Below are 17219 nucleotides of genomic sequence, written 5' to 3'. Positions count from 1 at the left end.
AATGGAAGTTCTGCATAGTCTCCCTGGCCTCTATTATTCCCTCCCTGAGTCCAGGGAACTGGTACATTGCCCTCAACTTAAAAGCCACCTATTTTCACATCTCTGTATTTCAGGACCACAGAAGATTTGTCAGGTTCATTGTGAACCAAACCCAATACCAGTTCCCTGTCATCCCCTTCGGCCTGTTGGCAGCCTTTCAGGTACTCACAAAATGCATGGCAATAGTGGTGGCCTTCCTCAGAAGGCAAGGGGTGTGAGTCTACCCTTACCTTGACAACTGGCGGATCATGGGCTCATCCGAGGCCCAGATGAGAGCCAGCATCCATCTGGTCCAATCTATGTTCCAAGCACAGGGCCTGCTGACAAATGAGCAGAAGTCAACGCTCATCCCCATTCAGGGGACAGAGTTTATAGGTGTGGTGCTTGATTGCACCTGGATCAGAGCCTTCCTCCCAGAGGCTTGCTTCCAGGCAATGTCATCCCTAATATAGCAGGTCAAGGCCCACCCCGTCATGACAGCCCATTTCTGCCTCAAACAATTGGGTCATATGGCTGCGTGCACATACATGGTACAACACACGAAACTGCATCTTAGACCTCTTTAAGCATGGCTGGCCTTAGCATACTCACCAAACCATCATGATTTGGATTCAGTGCTTACAATTCCCACCAAGGTTCTCACCTCTCTAGATTGGTGGAGGGACCCCTGGAGGTTGGCTTTGGTATTCCCTTCATCAGTCCCCAACCCTCAGTATCCCCAATCTTGGATACATCTAAGCTAGGTTGGGAGATTCACCTTGAGCACCTCAGGACTCAACATCTGTGGTCCCAGGAGATGTTCTCCTAGCATATAAATGTCAGAGAGCTCAGAGCAGTCCATCTAGCATGCCAGGTGTTTTTACTCCATATCGCAGGCAAGGCTGTGCAAGTCCCCAAGAACAACACAGAAGCCATGTTTTACATCGACATGCATGGAGGGGCACACTCTTCCCCCCTGTGAAAAGAGGCTATTCACTTGTGGGAATTCTGAGGGAAGCAATTTGATCCACCTTGTAGCTTCTCACCTTCTGGGATCCTGGATCAATGTGGCAGATCCCCTCAGCAGACCTTACTTCTCTCACCATGAGTGGTTCCTTTGTCCCAATATAGCCATGACCATCTTCTAGTCGTGGGGGACTCCCCTCATAGACCTGTTCTCAACCAAGCAGAACAGGAAGTGTCAGCTGTTTTGCTGTCTATGTGGGCAGAGCCTGGGCTTGTTCTCAAATGCCTTCATGCTCCCTTGGAAAAGCACCTGTTCTATGCATTTCATCCCATTTATCTCATGAACAAAGTCTTACTCAAAGTCAAGCAGGGTAGACTATAGGTTATTTTTAAAGCCCCATGCCAGCACTGGTTCACCACGTTATTGCACCTGATGATGCTTCCTCCCCTCTCAGACCTGATCTCACAATATCACAGCTGATTGCTCCACCCAAACCTCAAGGCCCTCCACCTGACTGCAGGGAAACTTCATGGTTAAACCCAATGGAGGTGGTCTGTTTGGTGCAAGTTCACCAGATGTTGCAAGATAGTAGGAAACCATGTACTAGAGCAAATTATCTTGCCAAGTGAAACCGTTTCTCCATGTGGTAATTCCAGTGAGGCCTCTCACCTGCTAGGTCACTTCTCCAGTCCATGCTGGAGTATCTGCTGCATCTGAAACAGCAGGGCCTAGACATTTCATCCATTTAGGAACACCTAGCATCCATTTATACTTTCCACCCTCCAGTGGATGGTATGTCGGGTTTTGCTTCACAAAATGTCCATTCGCTTCCTCAAGGACTCAGAGAGACTATACCACAGATTTGCGAATCCGTTCCACCGTGGAACCTAAATCTTGTCCTGTCCAGACTCACAGGCCCTCCCTTTGCGTAACTGGCACCATGCCCTTTGTAATACCTCTCCTGGAAGGTTGACTTCCTGGTACCAATTACTTCGGCAAGGAGGGTCTGGTTGATCCAGAGCTCTAATGTCAGAACCCCCATATGCGGTGTTCTTTAAGGACAAGGTGCAAGTTCACCTTTTCCCCATGTTCCTCCTTAAGGTGGATTCACAGTTCCATAGTAATCAAACTATCTTCATGTCAGTATTCTTCCTGAAATCACATAGGAATAGGGAGGAGCAGCAACTCCACATGCAGGATGTTAGAGGTGCCCTGGCCTTCTATATCAAAAGGACCAAATGGTTCTGTCAGTCCATGCAGCCCTTTGTGGCAATAGCAAATGGGATGAAAGGCCTGCCAATTTCGGCCCAAAGAATTTCATCCTGGATCATGTCCTGCATTTACATGTAATATGAGCAGGTGGATGCCCCAACTCCTGCCATCATGACCGCCCACTCAACCAGAGCTCAAGCTTCCTCAGTGGCATTTCTGGATATTTCTAGAGTGGCAGCTTGGTCATCGGTGCATAGTTTTTCATCCCATTATGCCATCATCCAGCAGGCTAGAGATGATGCTGGGTTTGGTAGAGCAGTCTTGCAATCCGCATATCTATCAACTCTGAGCCCACATCCTAAGGTACCACTTGTGAGTCACCTAATATGGCATGGGAATGAGCAAGCACTCAAGAAAGAAAAAATGGTTATTAATCTTTCTGTAACTGTTGTTCTTCAAGATATTTCACTCATGTCCATTCCACAACGCACTACCCTGCCCCTTGCTCAGAGTTAGCCAGCAAGAAGGAACTGAGAAGGTGCAGAGCCGGCCAGGCCCCTCATATGTACACATGAGCGCATGACACCAGAAGGCATTAGAGCTGGCCCAACAGATACCACTGAGGGAAAAATCTCCATCGACTGTGCACGTGGTGCACGCACACCTAATGTGGAATGGACATGAGCATCACATCTCGAAGAACAACAGTTGCAGAAAGGTTAGTATCTGTTTTTTTTCCAGCCCCTGGATCATTTTTGTGGCCCTCCACAAAAGTCCACAAAACTCTCTCCAGTGTTTCCACAGCTTTCTTGAAGTGTGGAACCAGAACTGGACACAATATTCTAGTAGCAGTCTTACCAATGCTGTGTACAGAGGCAAGACCACTTCCCTATTTGTATTTGATATTCCTCTTTTCCTATGTTCAAGGATTGCGTTAGCCCTTTTTGCCAGAGCATGCACTGACCGTTCACATTGAGGCAATTAGCTTTGATGATCCCCAAGTCCTTATAATCACTGCTTTCCAAGATGGTGTCTTCCATCCTGTATGTTAGCATGCATTTTGTTCATCTTTCTCAGATGTGCTATCTTACATTTGCCTGTATTAAAACTCATTTTGTTGGACTACGATCATTTAATCATGTGGTTCAGATCTATTTGTAACAGTAGTCTGTCTCCCTCATTATTTACTTCCCCAACAATATCTCATCTGCAAACTTTATCAGCCAAGGTATCGTATCATCATTGTGATGGGGTGTACAGGCCCTGAGGCCCCCTACTGGAGACCTTGTGGTCCTGCCACCCCACATCCCAGAAAGGAGCAGGGGAGTTGAAACCTCCAAGTGGCCTAGAGAGGCTGCAGGGAAGCAGCCAACCTGGACCTAGACAGCCCATGTAAAAGGAGCTGCAGTAACAGAGTTAGTCAGTTGCTGCCTGGAGCCAGAGGAGTGAGAACAGTGCTTCTGGCTGGTTGAAGGAACTGCAATACCAGGGACAGAGCAGTTACTGGCAGGGACTGCGGGAGCAAGAAGCAGCACCTGGCTGGCTGCTGGGACTCAAGAAAGACTTCAGCCTGAGCTAAGGGTGAAGGAAAGGTACTGGGAGTCCATGGAGAAGTGGCCCAGGGAAACGCAGCAATTAGTACCGGGACGCAACAGGTGGCTGCTACTTCTAGGGTCCCTGAGTTGGGACCCAGAGTAGCGGGCAGGCCCAGGTTCCCCCCCACCCCCGAAGAGGGTCAGTAATTATGAAAATGTGATATACCCTGGAAGGGGATCGAATGAACTGAATTGAAAGTGACTCAGCTGGAGACCTATTTTCCCAGTTGATACACCCACAGCTTAGTGGTTTTGTTATAATAGCTTTGTAGGGAACATTGTGCCACTTGATCATTTTTACAAGTAACTATCCAGGCACTCTCCAAAGTGAGGGGAATTTAAACCATATTTTCTGCCTTAGTCCTTACTCTCACCAGTATGAAGTCAAGAATCCAATGGGTCTGTATCCTGTGCAGTTATTTAGAAATATTAAAAAATGTGGACTCCCTACAACCAAGATATGGAAGCAATAGGTGAAAGTTATTTACCTACTCTTATCTTATCTGAAATTGATATCAGTGATCCATTATGACTAAGTTCTTCCTCCTAATCTTCCAAACATAGGGTTTCCATTTTCCCTCTCCCCCATTACCTACTTTTTACTTTCACATGAATGGTGAAAAATTGGAAGTGGTTTAGATGAGGTATAAGAATGATTCAGTCTGAAAAACCTGCTTTAAGGTGAGAGACTTAAAAAGTTCAATCTATTTGTCTTATCAAAGAGAAGAATCTGAAACTGGATGAATTCGGATGGGAGATAAGGCACAGTGAAGTTAATTAACCTTTACAAAAGCTTGCTAAGTGTTATGGTGGATTCTTCATCACATGGAGTCTTTAAATCAGGAATTGATGTCCCTATAAAAGAAATGCTTTAGCACAATCAGAAGTTCTGGATTTGATGTAGGAATTATTGGGTAAAATTCTATGGCTTGGGAACCTTGGCAGAACTAGACATATCACTTGTGAGTGGTTCATTTTTTCCCACCTCTTAAAATGATCTCAGAGGGCAGTGTAAAGAAATTATTCCTTCACCCTGAAAGTTCTCTTGTGGGATTCTGCAGTGTTCTAGATACATGTTTGCAAATGATATTATCCAATGTGTTCATGCAGTCACACAACACTTAAAATTTGGCTTTTTTATGTTCATATGTAAGTCATAACGCCTTGTCTTGGTATTTTGTCTAACTGTGTACAGGCAAGATCTAGATCAGTGCTTTATGATGCAATCAGTGTTGCACATGAGATGGGCCATTCTCTTGGCTTCCCTCATGATAATACTAAGAGAAATACAGCTAGAGGCTGTGTTTGCAAATGCCCTGGAGGAGGAAAATGCGTGATGTGGTCATATGCCTCGTGAGTAATGCTTGATTTTAAAGTTTATAATACAATAATTATGTCTTTTGATTAGCTCATTGTAAAGAAGTCACCTACATTTTTTCTCCCAGATGGTGGGATGGTTATTTACACTGGGTGGCTCCAGCACAGGCCCCAGTTCCTTCAGTTTTGCAAGGAGGCCCTGCCCTTTGTGGGGCTCCTTGAGTCTTTCTGGATGGTGGAATCAAAAGGAAAATTAAGTACCCCAATGGACTCGAGAGTTTCCCCTTCCCGGGGCCCCTCATGGGGGGAAAGAAGGTCCACAGCGCTGCCAACAATACAGGACCTGTGTAGTGGGTTTTAAGAAATCTCTTGGGCTGGGCTGCTGAGTCAGGCTTACTCTGTCCAGCTTACCATGGGTGTTTGCTATACTGCCCACAGGTTGGGGATAAGGTGTCCTGGATGAGAGTTCCGCTTGTGACTCCAGGAGTCACTGCAGCAGCCTCCTGCTTAGGGTAATCTTCCTCCTCCCCCTCCAACTGACTGCAGTTTCCTCCATTTCAAAGACCTCCTCCCTACCATATATGATTGACAAGACCAGCAGTGTGGGGCTAGCCCTTCCCCCACGGCATCTCTGGCACCTTCCTCATCAGTGTACACCCTATCACAGTCACTGGAAAATTAGGAGATTGTGGTTTTATTTGTATGAACTGGTTGCCCCTGGTGCACATGAGACAGGATGGTCCTTCATCTACATTGCATATTATATAGGAGGCACAGAATACCAGTTGAAAATGTTCTCATGTTCAGTCACTAACTCTTTTGCCCTTCCTTTTGACATGGATATTAGGCTTCCTGCCTTTGAAGAATCAATTAAATTCAGAAGTCTTTTCTGACTTGTATATGTGATATTTTTCCTTTGTTTTTTTTTGTCTCTCTCTCTCTCTTTTGGCTCTTTATTCCACATTTGACCTGATATCAATTGCTTTGTGGATTAGTTTGGAGTTCAGGTTGAAACCCAAGAATACTAAGGGATTATGGGCCCTACTCTCCTTTTACTGGCCTGTAGCACTTTGCAGCAGTGGTTCTCCTTCAAGTTATTGCAGATGTATACATTCCATTGTAGGTTTATGTGTGACCAGTGAACAAGAGTTGAAGATTGTTGCAATCATTACCACTGGGATTGCAAATGTGTGCTGTGTCCTTGTGCTCATACCTGAAGGGTATAAAGGACAATGCTTCTCCAACTCCCTCTCAGTTCCTTTTCTCTGGTTGTGATGGATTTGGAGCGCCCTGTGTTCCTTCAAGCCCTGGTTCTTTCAGCTCTCTTTCTCATCTATTGTTACTTGCAAATAGTTAGGCAGCAGAGGTGAAAGTAAGCTGGTACGGCGTATCGGGAAGAGCCAGTACGCCGTGCGGGACCGGACTGGCTTCCCCAGGCTGGTGCTTTAAAGCACCCCCGGGACTCCCCGCAGTGGCCAGAGCCCCAGGGCCCTTTAAAGTGCCACCTGAGCCCCGCTGCCGGAGCCCTGGGGTAGTGGTGGCAGGGCTCTGGCAGTGATTTAAAGGGCCCGGAGCTCCACTGCGGTAGCAGTGGCCAGATCCCAGGGCCCTTTAAATCGCCCCTGTGTCCTGGGGCTCCCAGCTGCCTCTGCAGCTGGTAGCTCTGGGGGTGATTTAAAGGCTCCATGGCTCCCAGCCTCAGCCAGCGCCCTGGGGCCTTTAAATCTTGATTTAAAGGGCCTGCCTCTTCCGGTCGAGGCCATGCCCCCTGTTCAGGACTCCGGAGTACCGGTAAGTCCTTTAAGTTACTTTTACCCCTGTTAGACAGTCACTAACGTAAATAGATTAAGTATTTGCTAAATGTTAGTTCTTCTTTGAGTGATTGCATATGTGCGTTCCACTCTTGGTGTGTGCATATCCCCGTGCACAGTTGCCAGAATTTTTTTCCCTTGGTGGTACCCATCAGGGTGGCTTGAGTGCCCTCTGTTGCTGTGCAACGGTGTCACGGGTACAAAAGACTCACCCAACCCTCCTCGGTTCCATCTCACCCCCTGTGACAGTCACTGGAACTGCTCTTTTTGCATTTGAAAGTTCTCCCAGTGAACTATGTTCTCTTGTTTTGTAAATAATTAGTGTTAAGGTTATTAGTGTTTAGTTAGTTAGATTTTTTTTTACCATCTCAGGATTTCAGTCAACTCCCAATACCCAGGGATGCCTTGATCACCCAGCTTCAAGCCCTGTGTTTCCTGCAATAAGGCTATGCCCATGAACAACCTGCACTGAACTTGCTTGAAGTGCCTTGAGGAAGCTTATATCATAGAGTGTTGCCAAATGTGTAGATTTTAAGCCACACATGAAGAAAGATCATGAAGCCAGGCTAAAGTTTGTATTCATGGAAGAGTTCTCGAGATCTCTATCTGAACCAGCTTAGTCAGACTCAGCACCAAGTGCCTCAATGTCAGTAAGGAGTGCGTCTCCTGCTATACCTGAGTACTGACACTGCTCGCATTCCCCAGTGGCTAAGAAGAGGCATAAGAAGCAGATGGCCGAAAGGGAGAGATCTCTGGCACTGAAGTCTGCTAGGCATGGGGATAAGAGTAGACTGCGGTCCAAGCCCAAGCACTCTTCTGAGACTGCAGAATAATACACTGTTGACTTCAGTGCCTAGGCAGTTTTCATCTAGTCCAGAGACAGAAGGAGCTCCTTCCTCATCTGTGGCACCACAATGACACAATCTTAATAGTGACCCGCCAGAGGCATTTGTGGCTGCCCGGAACATCCTGACCCTGTTGGTGCTGGTATTGCCAGCAATACAAGAGTCAACGCTATCGGTGCTGGCACACATGGGACAATGGGCAGGATCGCTACTACACTTGGTATTGTACCAGCCTCATGTACCCCTGACAGCTCACCCTTCAGTACTGTTGAAGAGGGAACCTGCAATGCTCGCTTCTCTGTGGGCCTCTCCACCTCAAGCACCAGTCGCTGGCATCATCTGAAACTGCACCTCCATGGTGAACAGAAGGAGAGGAGTCGTCTTCTGAATCAGAGGTTCAATCCTATGTTTTCCGTCCTCTGAGTCACTGTCACTGCTCCTCCTCCAGACATTTCCACTCTTCCATGGATCCACTCATAGGAGTACCATTGAGTGGTTGGCAAGGAATTCACTGGGGGCCTACACCTGTCCCGTGGGGTCTATGGAATCCGTGGGGCTTTCCCCCATTTACAGATTGTATTCCAGGCACTCCAATTCAGTTACCTCAGAAAGGAAAGCAGCACCTACCCACTGGCAGCACCTGTTCTTCATGTAGCGTCCCTATGGGTGCTCCACTGTAGGTGTGCTTGCATCCCTGCACTGCTAATCGGAGAACTTCAGTAGCAGTGTCCATTGGGCTCGCACATGCACTGTCTCTCCTCGTGCTGCACCACAAGGCTAGCCTATGTGCATAGGCTAGCCCTCCTCAGTTCCTTCTCAACCACCTCTGGCTAGAGACAGAGCCATTAGCAGTCCATTAAGACTGTTGTCTTAATCTACATACCTATAGTTAGTTAGTCTCCTAGTTATAGTTCTAGTTGCTGTTTTTCCCTTGAAAAATAAAGTTTCTTTTTCTTTTTACTCCCATGTTTTCTTCCCCATTGGGGATCTTTCCCCCAACAAGGTATGCCCCCTTTTCTGGGCTTCAAAAAGTGCCTCATTTGTAAAGAGGTGATTCCAATTGCAGATAAGTGCACTCATTGCATTTGCTGCCTTGGGAGAGGCCACATACAACAGAAGTGTGGTCTTTGCCAACAACTCTGGCCAAGATCCTGCAAAGAGAGAGAGCTTTCCCAGAAGATTATCTTCATGGTGGCAGCTAAAACACCAGTTTTCTGGCAGACATGAGTCTTCTGTACAGCCTTCTACATCTAAGGACTGAGGGTTGAAGAAGCAGGCTGTGGAGATCTCTCACAAATCATCTAAGAAAAGAGCAGGAAGCCCCCACAGTGAGTCATGAGATAGCTGCAAGCGATCACCATCTCGCTTGGTATCTTTGGCAATGAAGCCTTCTCAATCTGGCACCCATGGCTCATGGAAACCTACAGCAACCAGTACCGCTGACAGGCCCATGGATTCAATGGGCATGGGCACCGAGTCATTGGCACCAAAGGACAGGAGTAAGCACTCCTTTAAAAAGGCATTCCTGGTACCCAAGTCCACATCGATACCACCAGCAATGGCTCACCCAGCATAGGAGCCACCGGTGCGGACAAGATCTTCATCCCCCCAGCACTGTCACCAATGCCAGGATGATTGGTAAAGGCGTAAGTCTGCCATTCAAGAGACCTCTGCATGCCGGATGCACCCGAGTCCCCTCATCTCAGTAACCAAGACCTCTGCACCAAGCCTCTACCAAGCACTGGAATTATCCCCGCTGCCATGCCATATCATGCCCCTCTGCTCTCTACCGAGGGTTCAGACAGTTATCCTGAGGAGGTAGTTTTACAGTACTCCTGCCTCCTCTTTATGGTGCTCATTACCAACAGAGCCCAAGGATATACCCACTGATGGCTCCACCACCACCATCCTGGTGTGGGAACACATGGGCATAATCACCAGGCTCTATGCCATCACCATCCCAATAGCCATATTGGGACCCTTGGGCAGCACACTGCCAGCATGTCTCTCAAGCTCTGAGCCTCGCCCAAGAACCCTTGAGGCACACTCCCTGGGCTGCACCATCCAAGGCTTCAGAATCATCTCACGATGTAGAGGAACAGAAAGCCAATAATGATGAGGAAGTGACTCCAAGGACCATATCCTCCTCCTCTCCAGATGAAGCTGTCATGGCTTCCCCACCATCTTTGGTTGACGACTTTCGTCTCTTCCTGGAACTGGCAAAGAGGGTGGCAGACGCTCTCCAGATTCCATTGGAGGAAGTCAAGGATACCCACCATCAACTCCTTGATATCCTTCACCCTTCAAATTAATGAGACCATTTTAAACTCGGCAAAGACTATGTGGCAAACCCGGCATCAGTGGCCCCAACCTGCAAGCGAGCGGACAAAAAATACTATGTCCCCGCCAAGGAATCTGAATTCCTATTCTCCCACCCACCACCTAACTCCATCGTGGTGGGCACTGTCAACTGTCACAGCTGACAACACCAGTCAAGGGCTTCTCCCTACGACAGAGGGAGACACCAGGAAGGTGGGAGCCAGGGGGGTTTTCACCTTCCTCTGCAGCATTTGGCATGGGTTACTTGCTGATTTGAACTAGATTAAATGATGAATTCTCTGTAACTTGTATCTTTAAATCATGACATGAGGACTTGGATAAGTAATGGATGGATGAGGGTCCGTGGCATGTGATGTGCAGGATGATGATCACGATGATCTCTTCTGACCTTAAAGTCTAAGTCTTAATCTCTGAAAGGATCTGAAGACAGATGACTTAGCCCTCAGTAGTGTCAGTTTATGGAGGAAGACGTCTTCTTTTGTAATTAATCTCCCTGAGGAATATACTCAATTAGCAAATGCTCTTTTGGTGTCCAGGGATGAATTAAGGGCAACTTTTGACTCTTCAATTGCTTCAGCCAAGGCTCAGCCATTTCTTTAAGGTGTCATGCCTGGTTGAGATCAGTGGGCTTTCCTCTGAGACAGGAATGAGAATTGAAGATATTATTTTTGAGGGAGATTGTCTGTCTAGTGTAAAGACAGATGAGATTCTGGAGAAAATGTGAAATCTATAGTTTCACAGCTGGGTCATCGCTACTAGTCAGAGCCAGAGTCCACACTCATGAGACAGGAGTTGAGAGTCAACTGGGTCAGGATACTGGGACATCAGAAGCAGGAGATAAACTTTAAATCAGAGCCACAAGTCAGGAACCAGAGTCAGGCTGGGTCAGGATACCAAGGGGTCAAAGTCTGCAGACAAAATGGAGCTCAGAACCACAAAGTAGATACCAGGAAATCAAGATGGAGGAGCAGGAGTAGGAAGCACAAGGCACAAAGTCCAGAACAGGGAATAGTGCAATTGTTTGGAGAGCTTGCTGTTCTTCTTCAGGTGTTGAGCCTGTGAATGCTCAATTTCAGGTGTTGGTGTGTCCCAGCACTGTTGATTGGAGTTTTTCGGTAGCAGTGCTTGGTCAGGACACGTGTATGCAGTAGACATCCCCTGGTGCCATTGGAGTCTCATCTAGCATGCTCATCCCGACCCCCTCAGTTCCTTCTCAGCCATCCTTGGCTAAAGACGGAGCTTGGGACAGTGTAACAGCTTCTTCCCCTGTAGACAGAATAAGAGACATAATAGTTAGATAAATTAAATAAGTTAGTTTAGTAGATAGTTAACCTGTTCAAAAAAAGAAAAGTTTTTTCTCCTGTTCCCTGATGCCTTCGGAGCTCTCTGAAACATGCTGGGTTCCCCTGGCTTTAAAAGCTGTAGCTACTGCTGGGAAGCAATGCTGAGATATGATGGAAACTCTCTATGTGTAAGATGTCTCAGTGAATCACATATACCCAAAAAGTGTGTTCACTGTAACAAACTGAAAGCGAGAGCCTGGCACATCTGGGACCTCCCCCCTCAAGATGATCCTAATGAAGATATCACTTCAACCAAGCCCAGAAACGGGCCACCAACAGCCTCTCCATAAGAGCTCTCAGACAAGGTTGGAACCAACGAAGAGCTCAACTCCATCCTCTAAAGATAAGAGGAAGCCAGCATCGACTTCTCTGCAGAGGGAACCACACAAAAGGAAATGGTACCCTGTAAGTCGTTACCATCGGTGCCGACCATGTCTAGAGTCACACTTATGACTGACCTGGCACCTCCAGCACGGGCCTTACTGTGGAGCCCAAAGCAAAGACCACGGAGTTGAGACACAGGCACAGCCATGCCTCCTCCACGGCACCGCCTACACCGGCACATGAGGTGGATCCAGCGCCGAGCATGCTGCCACCTCCGGCACTGAGAACAACATCAGCACCACTGACGTCGGCACCGTCACCACCATTGTCAGCACTGTCGCCTTGTGGGTCCACCGGCACCTACAAAGGCAAGCCACAAGTGACTCCACACTATTTGACCGCACCGAAACCCTCGGCACTGCATTCATCGGCACCGGAGCAATTCCTAAAACAGAGGAATATATCAATATCTTTGGTGCTGCAGTCGCCATTTCTCAGCACCGATGGATCTCCCACCAGAAGCAGCGTCATGCAGTTCACTTCTCCCATGGCACCATCGGTACCAAGAGACAGTGAGGATTAGGGCCAGGGCGACAGGGTCTTCTCACAACACTCCTCGCCTCCTCACCACATACCTGTTGGAGGCACGCTGAGCGCCAAAAGCCACCATAGTCAACCATCATACCTATTGTACGGACAACTACGGATGTGTGCCCCCATTGAGTTTCCCATGCAGTGACCGCCCTGGCCTTCATGAGCTGCCTACAAAGACCACTATGCCAGAACCTCATTGCCACCCAGAGTCAAACTTAGGTCTTCTCCATTGTCCCCAGTGGCTACAACATCCATAGCCCCAAAGGAGATCACAGAGGAGAAGAAATCGGTCCAGAAGATGTCACCAACACACAACTCTTCTTCTTCCCCCGACGAGGCCATCATGCCACCTCCACCTACAATGGCAGATGACTTCAAACAGTTTCAAGAACTCTTTAAGAGAATTGTGCTGAGCCAGGACATACTGTTGGAGGAAGTCCAAGAAAACCAGCATAAGATGCTCAAAATCTTACAACCCTCATCTTCCTCAAAAATTGTACTACTAATAAACCATGCCATTCTGGAACCTGCCGAAACATGTGGCAGACACCAGACACCATCCTACCCACATGCAAACGGGCTGACAGAAAATAATATGTGCCAGCCAAGGGAATGGACTTCCTCTTTTCCCACCCATCACCAAACTCACTAGTGGTTGAGGCGGCAAACCATTGCTCCAAACAACCTTACTTCAGATCCACACCTCAGGGTAAGGACCACACAAGACTGGACCTCCTCGGAAGGAAGGTAGTGAACTACAGCACCTTCTTGGCAAAGTATGACTACTACAACTATGGGAAGCTTACCAAGTTCATGAATGACCTTCCAGAGGACAGATGAACACATCTAGTCCCTATGGGCCTATGTATGGACCAGTTGGACCATGTTGGACATGGACCAGTTCATCTTTAATTTGTTCCTGCAAGCCCCACTGCAATTAGTACAGGTGTGCTGCTTCATTCCACTCTGTATCTACTGTGAGGCGGTGGAAGTGTGCTGCACAGGATGCCACTGTGCCTTGCCCCTGCTGGAGTCTCCTCAGAGTGGCCTCGGCTGTTCAAACTCAGTGCGGGTCATCAAAGATGGCTGATATTGACTGCAGAAAATCTTCCCAGTTTGAGAGTACCGGGCTATGGCCTTCCATCAGAGGGGACAAAAGAACATAAGAATGGCAATACTGGGTTGACCAAAGGTCCATCTAGCCCAGTATCATGGCCAGGTCGTGCGCAGCCAGACCTACTGGTCAGAGACAGAGTCCACACTCACGAGACAGGAGTCGAAAGTCAGCTGGGTCAGGATACTGGAAGGTCAGAAGCAGGAGACAAACTTGAAATCAGAACCATGAGTCAGGCCATATCAGAATACCTGGGGCTCAGAGGCAGGAGATAAACTAAAGATCAGAACCATAAATCAGATGCCAGGAAATCAAGCTGGGGGAGCAGGAAGCGCAAGGCGCGCAGTCCAAAACAGGGAGGGGCCCAGTTGTTCAGGTACCTTCCTCTTCTTGCTGCTGGCTTCAGTAAGATCAGCAGGCCCATCAGCTGTTTTAGGACTCTGCTAATAGGACCTTAGGGGCAGAGCTTCAAACTGGGACTGGGCTTCATGGGCCCTAGGTAAACAGTTGGCAGCAGGCTGTTGGGTGGAGGATGGAGTTTGGCTTAACCCTGTGGGCTCAAATTCAAGACCCATGAGTTATGACATACAGCTAGTTCTTTAGGTGTTTGTTTATAAAAAAAAAACAAAAGATCATCATCTGTCCATTGTTTAGGTATCAGAGATGATACCCACCTTCTTCTTCAGCTTCTTCTACATGTGCCAAAGAAGGAATTATTAAATGGCAAAAAAAATGTGTTAATGTAGAGATAAGGTTGCCAGGTCTTAACTCCTGCCCTTCCAGAATATTGAGTTCAGCAAAACTCAAAATTCTGAAAACCAGGAAATACAGAGTTAAGGTCATAGCCCACACAAGCTTAACTGTGCTCCTCTGGACCTTGCCATAGCCTCTGAGATTTCTCTGCATTCACTCCAGTGGCATTCATTGTGTTAGGTGTAGCTATATTGAATGGTGGAGGAATAAACTGGAGCAGCTTGGAAGAGTTGTGATTGTGATATATGGAGATTTCATTGTGAGGTGGGTTATGAGATCAGTCTGTGGATTTAAATAGTGTTAGGGAAAAGTATAGGTTTGGGTGGTATCCAGTGTGCAGGTGTGAAGAGGATGTAAAACAGTAAGAAGTGGTTGTTAAATTTTGCAAGTATAGTATTGGTTGGGGGAACAGGATCAGTATTTTGAGTGTAGGGGAAGTGCAAGTACCACCTCTCCATTACAGTGAAAAGGTAGAATGGGAGTATGTGTTATGGGCATATTGGGGTATCAGTCAAAGAAGGCAGAGTTGAGGTTGCATGGGCTTTTATGTTAACTCAGAATGTCCTGGTGTAGAAGCCATGAACATATAAGAAGTTGCTCCTTGCTGTCTCCTGCCCTGTGCTGCTGCATACATATGTTGTAGGCAACAGCTTATCACATGTTACTTTGCGTGTGTAGCCCAAGGTATATGCTGAGTTGGGCCCTTTCTGCCTTCTACTCACCTCCAGCTGTGACTCCTGCCTTGGCTTCAGCCAGGCTTCCCCAGCCATGCCCCAAGTTGACCCTCTCTACTCCTCCTCTAATCTGGTCCTTTCCCTGACATGCCCTGCCCCCTACCAGGACATGTCCAAACAGAATACCCCCTTATGGAGTGTGAGTATGCCCAGGTATGGAGAGCAGAACAAGGACCCATTAAAATAATGGTCCCTGTATAGATCAACGGGACAAAAGTACAAGGTCTGTTGGACTTTCTACCAGGGCTAAGGCAGCTTCTATGGCTTTTTCCAAACATGTTCCTCTTGTGGAAATTTGTAGAGCAACAACCTGGACTTCAATGCATACTTTCACTAAGTACTACTCATTAGACTTAGAGTCTATATCAGATGCAAAGTGTAGTATGGCTGTTCTGCAATCATTGTTCAGTTAGGACTCCGTATCCCACCATCTTGGATTACAGTTGCTGCTTGTTCGTCTATCCCATGAGTGGGAGTATGCAGAGGCCCCGCAAAGAAATAATTAAGATTACTTTTGTGTAACTGGGGTTCTTTGATATGGACTATGCCTGTGGACACTCTCTGCCCATCTTTCCCCACTTCCTTGGAATCCTACTTACCAAGGGATCTGGGATGTGGGGGAAGGAACTGAGGTGGCTGGAGAGCCACACCCTTTTATACCCTTACCATGGAACATTAAGTGTCTACTAAAGAGGTGTGTGAATTCTCCAGTGGGCATTGCTAGCTTGGGTTCCACTGATCAGAGCATCCCATGAGTGTGAATATGCAGAGTCCATCTCGAGGAACTCTGATTACAGGTAAGTAACCTTCATTTTTCAAAGATTACCTTTCATAGGCCCTTGCTAGGACTTCACCCCCTCCTAGTTCTCCAAAGCCACAATGTCTGGTTCTTTCTGACCATTCTTCTCCCTCCTAGCCCCTGCTGGGAAAGAGGATATTCCTTTCAAAACAGCTTTGTCTATCATCATGTTACAAACAGGATGCAGAAGAAAGAATTTCTCACCTGGGAATTTTTTCTGTGAACGAAGTCCAAAACTACATATCCCCCACACTTCAGTTACTGGCTAACCTAATCTGAAGTTATAATTTTGCTAAACTTTGACTGGAGAATAATGGAGAGGAGTCAGTGGAAAAAGTTGGAAAATTCTCAACTACTACTGGTAGGCTCTAAGTTGATTTACATATATAGGAAGACTACCGATCTGGTCTGTACTAATGGAATCAGTCTGCAGGAAAGAATGACCCAGGTATGGAATTCTTTTTTTAAAATGGGATTCATTATAAAATCAAAAGTATTTTAATTCATTTAAATTTTAACTTGAGGACCACAGAATATTCCATTGAAAATGTAATACAGGGTTGATTTGGTGCTACAGTATATACATTTTTAATGATCAGTGTTATTCCTGAGTCAAGCATAGTTAGTCTGATTTTATATCTAAGTGCATAGTCAGTTGGTCTCCGTTCTATGTTGTGTGTTAGAGAATTTCATTTAATTTTAAATTAAATCTTCAAATTTTATCTGGGTGAACAGCTTGAAGGTAATACATGTTTCTGCTTCAAGAAGAATATTGTTTGGGTTGCAAAGTCAAGCACTTAAAAATTAGGAAAATGCCACATTTAAGATTCCCATTATACCTATGAAAGCGGCAAAGAGTCCTGTGGCATGTTATAGACTAATAGACGTATTGGAGCATAAGCTTGTATTCTTGCTTGCATATTTATACCTGCCTCTGGAAATGTCCGCTACATGCATCTGAAGAAGTGGGTATTCACCCACGGAAGCTTATGCTCCAGTACGTCTGTTAGTCTAAAAGGTGCCACAGGACTCTGCTGCTTTCACAGATCCAGACTAACACAGCTACCTCTCTGATACTTGACACCATTATACTTTTGTGCATCCATCTTGTGTGCTGAATGAAGCTATTTGTTCCATTTTTTATTGTTTGAATTTGTCTAGCTTCAATTTCCAGCCATTGGATTTTGATATATTGACAGATTAAAGTGCTCTCTAGTATTAGATATTTTCTCCCTGTGCAGGCGGATAATGTGCACAGAGTTCAGTAATTGCTCCAGAGGATACTATTTCAACACGATAAGAAAACCAGGAAAAACGTGCCTTCTTAACATACCAGAAAAGAAAATATTTGGAACACAGATGTGTGGTAATGGTATAATAGAAGATGAGGAGGAATGTGACTGTGGTATGGATGAGGTTAGTAATTAAATACTTTAGTTTCATGCACATTTTA

At 46.6% G+C, this 17219-nt stretch overlaps 1 protein-coding gene across 1 annotated transcript in view; it reads left to right on the top strand.

The window, feature by feature from the left end:
• The window catches only part of LOC114021339 (disintegrin and metalloproteinase domain-containing protein 20), a 183772-nt gene that overhangs the window by 80880 nt on the left and 85673 nt on the right, over window positions 1-17219 (top strand). The window contains exons 11-12 of the mRNA XM_043527312.1: window positions 4988-5145; window positions 17008-17182. Of these exons, the coding sequence (XP_043383247.1) occupies window positions 4988-5145; window positions 17008-17182 (333 nt within the window). The remainder of the gene's footprint in view (window positions 1-4987; window positions 5146-17007; window positions 17183-17219) is intronic.

Source organism: Chelonia mydas, chromosome 1, assembly GCF_015237465.2.
Source record: "Chelonia mydas isolate rCheMyd1 chromosome 1, rCheMyd1.pri.v2, whole genome shotgun sequence".
NCBI classification, from domain to species: domain Eukaryota; kingdom Metazoa; phylum Chordata; order Testudines; family Cheloniidae; genus Chelonia; species Chelonia mydas.
The sequence above is the reverse complement of the archived record's forward strand: the minus strand, read 5'-3'. Positions and strand labels throughout refer to the sequence as shown.